At 43.0% G+C, this 13,724-nt stretch overlaps 1 protein-coding gene across 1 annotated transcript; it reads left to right on the top strand.

Annotated features, from left to right (window-relative positions):
* The first annotated feature begins 880 nt into the window (after positions 1-880).
* On the top strand, positions 881-13,340 carry KCNV2 (potassium voltage-gated channel modifier subfamily V member 2). The gene is made up of 2 exons (XM_050760519.1): positions 881-2,880; positions 12,740-13,340. The coding sequence occupies exons 1-2, from the start codon at positions 1,525-1,527 to the stop codon at positions 13,019-13,021; spliced, it is 1,638 nt and encodes a 545-aa protein (XP_050616476.1). The 5' UTR covers positions 881-1,524; the 3' UTR covers positions 13,022-13,340.
* Positions 13,341-13,724: the final 384 nt, after the last annotated feature.

The following is a 13,724-nucleotide window of genomic DNA, read 5'->3' as shown; positions in this document are numbered from 1 at the left end:
ATAAAAGGTATTTGTTGCATAATTGTCTATAAGAGCAAAGGTAGAAACATCCTGAATGTCTGTTATTAGGAAATTGCTCAGTGGCTATTTTTAAAATAAGGTAGATTTTTGTGTTCAAATATGAAAACATCTTTTATACGGTCAACTGGAAAAGGCAAAGTATATAGCATTCTATGATTTCTATTAATAATGAAGAGGTATTGACATGATGGATACTTGTATATGTTTAGAATATTTCTGGAAAGATAGCCAAAAGGTAGTAATAGTGGTTGCTTCCTTGAGGTACACCTGATGGCTTGAAATTATGGTTGGGAAAGACATAAACTTTCTACTGTAATATGCCTTTCTACCTTAAAAAATTTTTTTACCATGAATTTGTATTAGCTATGCAAAATACATTGAATCAAAAAACCTATTCCCTGCTCAAAGCAAATCCCTCCCGCTTCTCTGCTCCCCAGTATTTTTTACTGCATCTTTTGTTATCCTTGCATGTTTATATCCCCAGGAGTTCTTTGAGGGCTACAACTGTGTGTCCATTGTGTTTGCATATCCAGCATTTGCACGGTGCTTTAATCACGAAAAGGGACTTTTTTTAAGTGATGTTTTGAAGGATGAAGAAGACCCCTTTTTTGAGTGGAAGTCGGGCTCCCTTTAAATATGACCGAATACAGATGAGCAGGGTTGCGAGGCCCTAAAGCATCTTCCTACTACTCCTGGAATTCAAGGTAGAATTCTTGAAACATCCCTATTCTTTAAGAGAAAGGGATGAGACAAAAAGGAAAGAGAGAGAATCTGAAGCTGACTTAAAGATCTGACTGGACTTCAGAGCAGTGTCCCAGGGAGAAACCATTTGGAAAAAAAAAAATGTGATCACGTGAATGGACAAGAAGGAGATGGCTTTAGATCTTATATGCTCTAAACAAAGAGTTATGCTGAGAGGGAAACTGACTTGTCATGAAGTCAGCTTTGCTCTGTTGCTATTTGTCATCCCTGCTAATGGTGAGTTTACCTAGAGCAGAGGCTACCGTCTGAACCACGAAGCTGAAGACACAGGCATCTGTATTCTAAAGCTAATTCAGTTGATTTCATCTCAGCACACATACATTGAGCACTTCCTAAGAGCAAGGTTGACTGACATTTTTATTAGCAATAATCGCTGCCTTCTTCTGATTCTTTAGAGATTTAAGACCACATAATCGTCCTCTACGTCACAGGGTCAAGGGAGTGGGGGGAGGAAATGGGCTAAGAGGTTCTAAATCCCTCCTAACACTTGCTTCTTCCCAATCAGCAAGATTAGAGCAGTCAACAGCTGACTGCGTTCAGACCCTGCAGGCTGGGCTGGCCTGTCCAGGACCTGAGGAGGGGCAGCTCCGGTGGCAATGTCTGGGCCCCTAGGTGTGCTGGTCCAGGCTGGCCTCTCTAAGACAGTGCAGGCCACGTGATCCATCCTCCTAGAGGCAGTGAGCAGGTTAGGGCCCCTACGACAGCCAGGAGGAAAAAGCAAGGAGTCCACTTTCCGTAGCCATGCTGAAACAGAGCGAGAGGAGACGGTCCTGGAGCTACAAGCCCTGGAACACCACGGAGAATGAGGGCAGCCAACCCCGCAGGAGCATTTGCTCCCTGGGGGCCCGTTCTGGCTCCCAGGCCAGCATCCAAGGCTGGATAGAGGGCAACTATAACTACTACATCGAGGAAGACGAAGATGGGGAGGAGGAAGACCAGTGTAAGGATGACCTGGCAGAGGAGGACCAGCGGGCAGAGGAGCTCACCACCACCAAGCCTGAAGGCCCCAGCGACCTTCCGGCCCTGTTGTCCACGCTGAATGTGAATGTGGGCGGCCACAGCTACCAACTGGACTACTGCGAGCTGGTCAGCTTCCCCAAGACGCGCCTAGGTCGTCTGGCCACCTCCACCAGCCGCAGCCGCCAGCTAAGCCTGTGCGACGACTACGAGGAGCAGACGGACGAATACTTCTTCGACCGCGACCCGGCCGTCTTCCAGCTGGTCTACAATTTCTACTTGTCCGGGGTGCTGCTGGTGCTCGACGAGCTGTGTCCACGCTGCTTCCTGGAGGAGCTGGGCTACTGGGGTGTGCGGCTCAAGTACACGCCGCGCTGCTGCCGCATTTGCTTCGAGGAGCGGCGCGACGAGCTGAGCGAACAGCTCAAGATCCAGCGCGAGTTGCGCGCCCAGGCGCAGGTGGAGGAGGCAGAGGAGCTCTTCCGCGACATGCGCTTCTACGGGCCACAGCGGCGCCGCCTCTGGAACCTCATGGAGAAGCCATTCTCCTCGGTGGCCGCCAAGGCCATCGGGGTGGCCTCCAGCATCTTCGTGCTCGTCTCCGTGGTAGCGCTGGTGCTCAACACCGTCGAGGAGATGCAGCAGCACTCGGAGCAGGACGAGGGCGGCCCAGACCTGCGGTCCATCCTGGAGCACGTGGAGATGCTGTGCATAGGCTTCTTCACACTGGAGTACCTGCTGCGCCTCGCCTCCACACCCGACCTGAGGCGCTTCGCGCGCAGCGCCCTCAACCTGGTGGACCTGGTGGCCATCCTGCCGCTCTACCTTCAGCTGCTGCTCGAGTGCTTCACCGGCGAGAACCACCAACGCGGCCAGACGGTGGGCAGCGTGGGTAAGGTGGGTCAGGTGTTGCGCGTCATGCGCCTCATGCGCATCTTCCGCATCCTGAAGCTGGCGCGCCACTCCACCGGACTGCGCGCCTTCGGCTTCACGCTGCGCCAGTGCTACCAGCAGGTGGGCTGCCTGCTGCTCTTCATCGCCATGGGCATCTTCACTTTCTCCGCAGCCGTCTACTCTGTGGAGCACGATGTGCCCAGCACCAACTTCACCACCATCCCCCACTCCTGGTGGTGGGCCGCGGTGAGTACCTTGGCTCTGGGCTTTCCCATCCAGCGAGCTGCTCCTCCCTTCCCTGGTTGTCAGCCACCAGGCTCTGGCTTCTGATCCTCTTCTTCCTCCTCACCCCCAATTGCTGCATACAGTTAACAAAACGGCAGTGGATGTCAAAGTGTTGGAAAGACAATCTCAGAGTTTCAGTAAGTAACTGAATTTGACTTAGTCGTAGAAATCTCCAAATCTACATTTAGTCTTTAAACCTTTGAAAGACAGATTTTAAGAAGATTCGTCATTGTTACTGTTATTTACCATTTATTGAACATCCACTGTCCTAAATTGTTTACAAAGCTTACCTCATTTTGGCATCACAGCCTTGTGAGATGGTTATGACAACCATTTTTGTTTAAGGGGACAAGCAGAAATGGCTTCAGTTTTTGAAAGAAACTGTAGATTTATGCAGAGAAGGAGGTGAGACTTGGCTGAACCATGTCGATCCTAACTGAAACCCCACCACCTCTGGTTCCAGTTAAATCTGAGTGTGGAAAGAAGCATCTCAAACTGAAACTTGCTCTAACTTCCCTAAAGTTCTTTCAGGACCCAGTATTATTGCCCCATCTTACAGTTAGTGAAATTGAAGTACAGAGAGTTTGAGTGTGGACACACAACTAGAGGTGGCAAAGCCAGAACTGAAACTCAGGCCTGTCCAACCGCAAAATCCATGCCTTTCCCACACCCAAGCACTGTCTCTTTCAAGTTTTAGTTCTTTTGCATGCATTGCTGAATTTGTACAGTTAGTATAATAGTTATTTTTTGTCATTGTTTTCTTTGGCTTTTGCCTTTTTATAACTTGGCCTATTTACTCAAATATCTGTATTTTGAGCTATGGCAGCTGAATCCCTGGAAATAAATGTTAATCAGGTCTTCTGAGATCAATGAATAAGTTGGCATATATGAAGGAAAGAATTGAATGTATAGTTTCCTTTTTAAAAGTAGATTGTAATACCTTTAAAGACATTAAGCAAATATAGCCAGTTTTCCTGTGTCAGAAGGTAGATATTTTCAATATTAACATTGTATATGTCATAACCCACAGTCTGGTATGCACTTCTGAGACACACAAGCCCAAGGCCACTGACAGTGCAATGTAGCTTGACATAAGATTTAGAAAACCTGATTCTAGGCCCGGCGCGGTGGCTCACACCTGTAATCCCAGCACTTTGGGAGGCCGAGGGGGGCGGATCACCCCATCAAGAGTTCCAGACCAGCCTGCCCAACATGGAGAAACCCCATCTCTACTAAAAATACAAAAAAATTAGCCGGGTGTAGTGGGGCATGGCTGTAATCCCAGCTACTTCGGAGGCTGAGGCAGGAGAATCACTTGAACCTGGGAGGCGGAGGTTGCAGTGAGCTGAGATTGCGCCATTGCACTCCAGCCTGGGCAACAGGAGCGAAACTCCGTCTTAAAACACATACACACACACACACACACACACACACACGGAAAACCTGATTCTAGTCCCAGATCTGCCAATAATTAACCATGACCCTGAATAATTAACTGTGAAACCTCAATCCCTCACTTGCTGTTCTGCTTTCTCACCTCTAAAAGGGGAGGTTGGAAATGTAAAAGTATGCAGTTCAATGAGTCTTCCTTCCCTTGAAAGCAGGGAGCTCATATGTATAGAGGATATGTGAGCTTTCTTCAGTGGCAGGATGACACGAGGCTCTTCTGAATGAGCTAGCCAAATTCTGCTTCTCTGATCATATTCCAAGTGATGAAAGGTCATCCCCATAGTAGATAAACCATGTGTACAGATGAGGCTCATGGTCGATGATTTGTCCCCAGCAAATGACATTTACTTTGGAGGTGACTAAAGCAGGAAAGCAGAAGAGTAAATCCACACGCTGATGATATGATACAGCACCTGAGAGTCACATTTCTATTCATCTAAACATCTTTACAGGCTAGTGCATGTAGGCACTGGACCTAGTACCCTCTCTGATACTGCAGTTGTAACCCACAAAAGGTTTTTCAACCTTTTGTATATTAACAAATACTTTGATAAAAGTTACGTTACTTTCAAAGGGATATGGCTAGAGAAAAAATTTTAATTAAAATAAAATAAAGAATAATGTTACTCACGTTGTATTTTTACCAGTAAATTTTCTTTGAACTGAATACCGATTGATCTCACTTAAATTTCTGATCTGTTTAATGTACAATGAAGTCTAAACCTTTCGAATTATCCCTTACGTTAAGTGGCATTATTTAACTCAAAATCAATGTTTTTTATAAGTTTTACAAAAATTGAATCACCAGTTTTTATCAATAATAAATGTTACCAACTATTGCTCTTATCTGTATGAATTTCCTTTTGAAGCTATTATCTCTATCAGCCACTATTTTCACAGGCCAAATTCTGCACTTTCCAACCATCCCATTTATGAACCTTACCATTTACCAATGGTCTTTGTTCATTTTATTCTGAAAATTATTTATACCAGTAAAATTTGTTATACATTAGATAAAAGACTGATCATTTGTATTTATTTCCAAACTAATCTATGAAAAACAATGGGAGCAATTGCCCTTGAATATTCTAAGACCACTCTGTTCCCCAGGACTGCTATGTTATTAATCCAGTTCTTCTCTACACTTATAACTCTACTGCATAATACAGACTAAAGGTTCATATTCTCAGTAGAGCAAAGAGAAAAGAACACTTTGAAATGATGTGGACAAAATGTCTTGTTTCCAATATGTAGATGCAAAGTGAAAAGAAACAAAATACTAGGACCAATTTGTCATGTAACCCACACAAATTCACCTCATTCATTCATTGAACAATAAGTTTTTGAGCACCTCCAGTGTGCCCAGTAGTATTCTAAACACTAGGGATACAGGGTAGGAGAAGAAAAAACAATGAAGTTTTTTTTCTCTTGCGGAGCTTACATTCTAATGGAGAATGACAGATAATAAATAATTTCAGGTATTGGTATAGCTTGTGTGGGATAACAGGATTGAGAGTGGTTAAGGCGGTAGAGTCTGTCTTTAGTGGGATAGTCAGAGAAGCCCTATTGGAGAAGATGACATTGAGATAAAGTTTGAAAGATGAAAAGAGACTCATCCAAATGCACCTGACTAAACAGATATGACAATCTGAGAAGACAATTCCTAAAAGTAATTGATCTAGTGGTTTCTAAGCATTTTATTGATCATGCATCTTATTTTTTAAAATTTGGGACACATACCCATGATAAATGTGTATTTATTTATAAACAAATTAGAAGTTATTTATTGCTATAATAACGATGCATCACAAACCATCCTGAAACTCAATGGCTTAAAACATCAAGCATTTATTTAGCTCATGAATGTAAAAGTCAGCATTTACTTTGATTTCAACTAGAAGGTTCTTCTCTTTCATGAGGCTATCATTACGCATTCACATGCCTGATGGTCAGCTGGCATGAAGAGAGAGACTAGTCCACTAGCAGACCTCTGCATTCCTCTAGCAGACCCCAGCAGCCACAAGTCCATGGCTGTGGCAAAGAATAAGGGAGAGAATGCAAGCCCCATCACGCAAACACTTCATAAGCTTCTGTTCATGGCATTTGCTCAGTCCATTGGCCAGAGTAAGTCACATGGCCAAGCTGCAAGTCAAAGAGCAGGGCAGCTTAGCCCACCCACTATAGGAAGGCACTGCAAAGTTATATGGCAAACAGCTTGGATACAGAAAGATGTAAAGAATTAGTTCCAATAATGCAATCTTTCTCCTGCAGTAATATATAACTGCTCAAATATATTATACATATGAGAAAACATATACTCACAAATTGAAACTTTAAAGATGAGATAAAGAAAAATAGAACTGGCATTTTATTTCACCATTCTGGGGCTGTATCCTTTGTGAAATATTCATCCCACATTACAGAGAGTTTCTCTTATCCATTGTTTTATGTATTTTTCGTACTTTCAGACAACGCCAAATCTGACTTGCTTTTAATAACCTTTCTTCTCTCTATGCCAAGGATCCTGCAAAACTTTCTCTGTAACTCAAGTCAGGGATTTAAGAAAAATACAGTAATTTTCATTATTGTGAATTCTCCTGCAGCTGCAAAACAAATCCCTCCTGGACACTTATGTCTACAAATGTTCATGTATCAGGATGTAAGATAGACCTGTCTTTTTCATCTGTCACATGGAAGTTATTTGCGAGCACTAATGTAATAGGAAACATATGTAAACTGCTAGCCTGTAGTAAGTCTGCAATAAATAGAAGCTACCATACCTGACTAGTTGATAGTCTTTATCACATGGAAGCAATAACCTTTGCTTCCACATTCATTTGGGAACAAAATAAAACAGAAATGATTCTTTTTCTACTGAGGAAAAGAAAGAGCCTATAAAACATACAAAAAGGTCAGCTGTTCCCTCACGGGAGAACTTCTGAGAGTCCAGATAAACAGGCCCACGCCTAAAGCAGCTCCAGCCATCTTGGGGCTCTCTGGATCGCCTGGGGGTAGGAAATGCAAGGCACAGCTAAACAAGAACAATGGGCTCTATGATGAAGCTGTAATCATTGGCCTCCTCTGTGGGTATGGTTTTTTCTTTTTCTTTTTTTTTTAGCCTCAACATATTACCACATTTTTTTTTCTTTTTTTTGCGGGGGAGGGGGGGTGGCGAGGGGTGTGGTAGGGGGCGGGTATGTTTTTAAGTAGAAAAGAATAAGTAGATTTTGAATGAACCATTTTCCTTCTGAGTTTTCCAGGGCAAGTTAAAGCTGTAGAAACCAAATAGGAAACTATGGCATGAACTCATTCCTTCAAAAACTAACTTCTAAAAAAGAAAATTTATCTCTAGTTGAGGCACCAGATAATTTTGTCCCAGAGACCTTGTTCCCATCTTTGTTTTCCTAAAGTATGCTTTCATTACCTTGCCAATAGGTGGCACTTACAAGATCACTGAAATTGTTTTATTTTTGTTCATTGATTGCTTTGAGGAAACCCATCTGAAAAATAAATTAGGTTGCAGTCAGGAAAACGGATACCAAGGTGAATATTTCAAACAGGGAATTTAATACAGGGAAATAGACAGTTGTTAGAAGACTAGAAGAAAAAAAAAAAAAAAAAGACTGGAAAAGCAGAAAGAGAAAACTGAGATAATCCAGAGATTGGTAACTGCAGGGAATAGCTATTGGCCCTAGAACTGGGAGAATAAATGGGAAAAGGTATTGCTACCAGAAGCTGAGTCCAGAGGAAGGGCCTCTGTGTAGCTGTTGCAGGGACTCCTAAATTGGCACAATGAGGCTGATGCCAGGAATGCCAAAAAATGCCTGAACCATAGCTATTGGCTGCAATTGGAGGAATGACAGCAGAAACCAGAGGCAGGATTAGAGACCCTTATGTCCTCGTACCATCTTCCAGTCTCTTATAGGCAGAATATAATTAGAAGACAGTGGGCAAGAGAATCTGGGAAATGTAGTTTGCAGACTCCCAGTTCTGGAATTGTAGAATAAAATACAGAAGGGTATCAGGCTTGGGACTAAGAGACAACATATAAATATCTGGCACAGAAAGTAGTAGAGTTCTAGCTCCTTCAGAAATAGCACAGGAGCTATAGACAGGGTAAAGGCTCTTAGGCATTGTTACTACTTTTGATCTTATGGAGTCCCAATTTTGGAGTGGTCTCCTTTTATGTGTTTAAAGTATGTTCCTTATGTTAGCCAATATGACATGAGTGGAACATGACAGAATTGTTGAGGGCAGGGAGAAATGCAAGGAAGCTGAGGATGTGGAGAGCATCATTATTGTGCACCTTTCTGTGGATAGATTAATAGATCTCAAACTTACATTTGTGGTTTTGCTTTAGCTGTGCACACCTACCCCTTACTGTACCATTTACAAACATGTCAGAACTGTAATATACAGATGAGGGTGGTTGTTCTCTTGAAGGTAGTCACCCATGGCCTTGTTCTAACAGTGCTTCCACTGATCAAGACATTCTTTGAATTCCATGAGGAATTACCTTCAGAGTTTGTGACACATCCACTTGCTTCTTTGTAATGTTGCTAAATCTTTATCTTTTTAAGGCTAGATTCAATATTTTAAAATAGTTAAGACACTTTATCGTTTAAGATTGACACTTAGAGTAAACCATCAAGGTGAATATGACTGCTTGCTGCCACTGAATCCACTGTGCAGATTATAATTCAAAAGGGGAATTCCAAACATACTTGTAACAATAGCATGAGTAAGCACAGCCTTTGAAGCTGAATCCTTTGAAGGACAACATGTATTGAGGCTTATAATAATTTTATCCAAAAAAGGTCCATCTTCACCACTTCTAATTCCTTTGGAAAACAGAGTGTTATTTTGAAAAATAAGTTTTATTCCCTAGGATCATAAATTCCTGAATGCATGTACTAGTGGGTGCCAAGATTTATTCTATTCCTTGTTCATTATGAGGGAAACAAACTTGCCTTGTTAAATGAGAAATCCAAGTATTCTGAAGTTTTAGAGAAAAATTTGATGCTTATCCTCATAATATTTGGCAGGCCAGGATTTGCTGTTAAGTGAGTAAACTGCCAGGGGAAGGTCACGTTCTGGCTTTGGGACCCAAAGCTAAGGACAATATGTACGTTTACAGCAGAATGGTTAGGTTTCCAGTTTGCAGAGAGTTGCTGAGCTAGCCAGGTTTCTTCAGGATATTAAGACGGATCGTGGAAATTTTGGTCACATTTCCAAACCCAACTCCTGCTAATGTGACAACTCATTCTGTGAGGTCACTTGGGTCAGTCTGGGGCCTTCAGCTTTTAATTCCCATCTAGGGAGAAACGGCTTGGCCTATGGAATGTGGAGAAAATGTTCCCCAAAGCCAAGGAATCCTGAGTTCCTCCTGGAGCCAAGGGGCAAGAAACAGATCACTTGTTGAGTCAAATTATTCACAAAATAGACAACACATAAATTAACTGTACATTTTGAACAAATTATTGGGGACCGGTCACACATATACTCCTAGCAGAAGAGATCTTTTCTCTAAAAATAGAGATTGAAGATATGCAAAAATATTTGGACCATATTATGCACATCAAATATTTATTCTTTACGCCTATTCTCTTTGCTTTTGACTTTTCACTCAAAGTTCAGCCAAAAAAATAAAAAAAAAGAAGTTTGGCTTAAGGGTAAAGCAAAGCCAGTGTGCAGAATGTTCAAAAGTTGAAAATAAGCAGTTTGTCTTAATTATTTTCTTCCTCCGTGTCTTCCTGCCCTCTCCCATCCCTGCCATCCTGAACCCTTAAGTGACTTGTTTCCTCCAAGTCCTCTGCATTGGACTTCTGTGGATGTCTCATGTTCTAAACCAGGGGTCCCCAATCTTGGGACTGTGGACTGGCACTTGTCTGTAGCCTGTTAAGAACCTGGCCACACAGCAGGAGATGAGTGGAGGGCCATCAATCATTATCGCCTGAGTTCTGCCTCCAGTCAGATCAGCCACAGCATTAGGAGTGGGAACCCTATTGTGAACTGCACATGCGAGGGATCTAGGTTGCTTGCTCTTTATGAGAATCTAATACCTGACAACCTGCGATGGAACAGTTTCATCCCAAAACCATCCCCTCCCCCAACCCCGTCCATGGGAAAAACTGTCTTCCACAAAACCAGTCCCTGGTGCCAAAAAGGTTGGGGACCGCTGTTCTAAACTATCTCTTCCTGCCATTCACTCCTAAATCCAAACTCCCTTTAGGCCTCCTCCAGGGAAAGTTGACTAAACTTTCATCCACACGTGTGAGTGATGGTGTTAGTGACAAATGAAAGTTACTGTTCAGCTCACACACCCGGAGAGAGATTGGCCTAGGGTTCTTTTACTTTTGGGGTGGTCAATGACAAGAAACACACACCCACTCAGGCAACCAAGAGGACTTTGAGATTAACGGACAATCTCACTTTATCACTGCCTCACATCACCCCTTGGTCCAGAAGTTGGGAAAAGGAGATTCTCTACTGGAACCAGAGGGCAGAGTCAGGGAGGAGCTTGTTTCCACAGCCTGTGGGTCTGATAAGCATAGCATGTATAGAGTTTCTGGTATAGAGTGTACTCAATAAATGTTGGTCTTTGCCTCTCCTCAGTGGGGGCCAGCTTCAGGATGGGGGACCCTGGGATGATATATATACTAATATTATTGCTTACACACCCTATGCCAGGCACTCCTTCAATTCCTATAACAACTGTGTGAGGTAGATGCCACACAGGTCAAAAGTAGAAACTGAGGCCAAGAGAAGTTAGGTGATCTGCCCAACTTATTCAGCGGGAAAGTGGATTCAGACCCACAAGTCTAGTGTAGTCCCTGTTTCCTTCAGCTTGTCTACACCATATTACCTCTCTTGGATGCTTGCTTGTATTCTGACCCTGCAAAAAAGGCTGCACGACCTCTCACCAGAGACAGGGCATTGAGTGAGAGGAGGTGCATCATCAGCCCCAGAAAGGAGGGATGCCCTTCCTTTCTTCATGGGCTGGATGGAACTGTGGTTCTTATCAGTGCCCCCAGTTTTGTCCAGCTGGCTCACTTCTCCATTTCATTCTAGTCAATCAACTGCACTATTCTAGGTTCGAACTAACCCTTACATCATCAAAACAAAAATATTTACACTACTAAGCTAACGGCCACCTCAGCATGGATCCACAAGATGAGCATATGCTTTACTGCCGTCTGCTGGAAAATTATGGCAACAACTACCCAAATACACAAAGCAAAGAGTGCCCCCTGGAGTTGTGCAATGCAAAAATGTTTACAACTGTGAGCAACAGCTCCGCTTAAAAGGCTTCTAGTAATTTAGCCAATACTCTGGGGATCAGAGGGAGTACATGAGGCATAAAAAACAGTCCCCAAGGAATTTTCCCAGGGTTTTCTCTGGTAACTGATAACTAGTCCCATGGGTATCTGCATTTTAAAACAGAAGCTTGTTAACCTAAATAAATCTCCAATTAGTGGGATTTAAATCAGTATGACAAGAGTAATGGGAAGTATTTCATGCAGGGGTGAACATATTTTTGGTGAGCCATGTCTTACAAAAGTCCCTTTACAAAATAATGAGAGTGTTTCTCCAGACATCTGCAATTAAAGCACCTTCATATGAAGTCTCTCATTTGAACTACAGAACAACTTTGGGAAGTGTTATAATTGTCTTCATTTTAAAGATGAGAGGAAGACAATGGAGGAGTTTCATGCCTTTTGTATGCCTGGTACTGTGTTCAGTGCATTATATTCATTTTCTTATTTAGCCAGCACAAGAATCCTGAGAGTTAGATGGTTGTCTCCTGTTTTAAATGGAAACAAAAAGAGAGGGAGAGAGAGAGACACAGTGAGTCTGAAGGTTTTGCCCGAGGTCACTTAGCTGGAAAGGGTCAGAGTCAGGACTTAAACCCAGGTCTGACTGTTCTGAGCCCAAGATTTTTCCAATACATATGGTGTACAGGCAAACCCAGGGACCCCCTGTCCTGAAGCTGGTCCCAGCTGAGTTAGGGAGGCAAAGATCATTTACTGAGCACGTTCTACACCAGGAATTTAACATACTATTTTAAATGCTCTTTACAACAACCCTTTCAAATAGGCATTACCTCCTCCCGTATCTTACATTCAAACATGCATGAGTTGTAGTCATGATTTCAGCCAAAGTCTTTCAGCTCCATCCATAGCTTCTGTTTTTTCATGACACAGGTCCTACAGGGAGTCTTCCTGGTACCTCCTAAAGCAGGCTCCATGGGAAGCCATTACACTTCCCATGTGCACCCACAGGGAGGACACTTCTCTGCCTGCTCCTCTCCCTTTCTTCTCCTCCCCGATCCTAGTGCTAACAATTCCATCCTGCTTTCCTTCCTCTACAGGTGAGCATCTCCACTGTGGGCTATGGAGACATGTACCCAGAGACCCACCTGGGCAGGTTTTTTGCCTTCCTCTGCATTGCTTTCGGGATCATTCTCAACGGGATGCCCATTTCCATCCTCTACAACAAGTTTTCTGATTACTACAGCAAGCTGAAGGCTTATGAGTATACCGCCATACGTAGGGAGAGAGGAGAGGTGAACTTCATGCAGAGAGCCAGAAAGAAGATAGCTGAGTGTTTGGTTGGAAGCAACCCACAGCCCACCCCAAGACAAGAGAATTAATATTTTATAGGACATGTGGCTGGTAGATTCCATGAACTTCAAGGCTTCATTGCTCTCTTTTTAAAAAATAATTATGATTGACAGCAAAAGGAAATGTGAAGCAGACATACATAAAGGCCATTTAGTTCACAAAGTTCTGCCTCTAGAAATGCTCATTTTGGCCCAAACTCAGTATGTCTCACAGTTCTCTTTCCCTGTGTTGTGTGAAACATCTGACCTTCTCAATGACATTGATATTGAAAACTTGAGAGGAGCAATAGCTTAGATTTCTCTTGTAGCTTTTCATGGCATCTAGCTCAATAAACATATTTGGACTTGAGTTGACTTGAGAAATTTTTTTTAATTATTATTATTATTTTTTTAAAATTCTTAACTTTCCAGAGAAAGGGAGTGTTACAGCAGGAATTATACAAGCTTTGGAGTTAGACCAACCTTAGAATCCCAGAGCTACCAGCTGTATGGTTTAGGGCAAGTGCCTCTAACACTCTAAGCCTCAGTTTCTTCAACTGTAAAATGTAGGTAATACTTACCTTGCCAGCCTGAGCAACATAGTGAGACCCTGCCTCTACAAAAACTTACTAAAAATTATCTGGCTGTGCTGGCCCACACCTGTAGTCCCAGCTACTTGGAAGACTGAGGTGAGATCACTTGAGCCCAGGAGTTTGAGGTTAGAGTAAGCTATAATCACATCACTGCACTCCAG

Source organism: Macaca thibetana, chromosome 15 (assembly GCF_024542745.1).
Source record: "Macaca thibetana thibetana isolate TM-01 chromosome 15, ASM2454274v1, whole genome shotgun sequence".
Classification (NCBI taxonomy): domain Eukaryota; kingdom Metazoa; phylum Chordata; class Mammalia; order Primates; family Cercopithecidae; genus Macaca; species Macaca thibetana.
The sequence above is the reverse complement of the archived record's forward strand: the minus strand, read 5'-3'. Positions and strand labels throughout refer to the sequence as shown.

Coding starts and splice junctions, on each gene's coding strand:
- KCNV2 (XM_050760519.1), top strand. CDS start 1,525: ATGCTGAAACAGAGCGAGAGGAGACGGTCCTGGAGCTACAAGCCCTGG. Junction 2,881..12,739: donor ACTCCTGGTGGTGGGCCGCG/GTGAGTACCTTG, acceptor CTTCCTCTACAG/GTGAGCATCTCCACTGTGGG.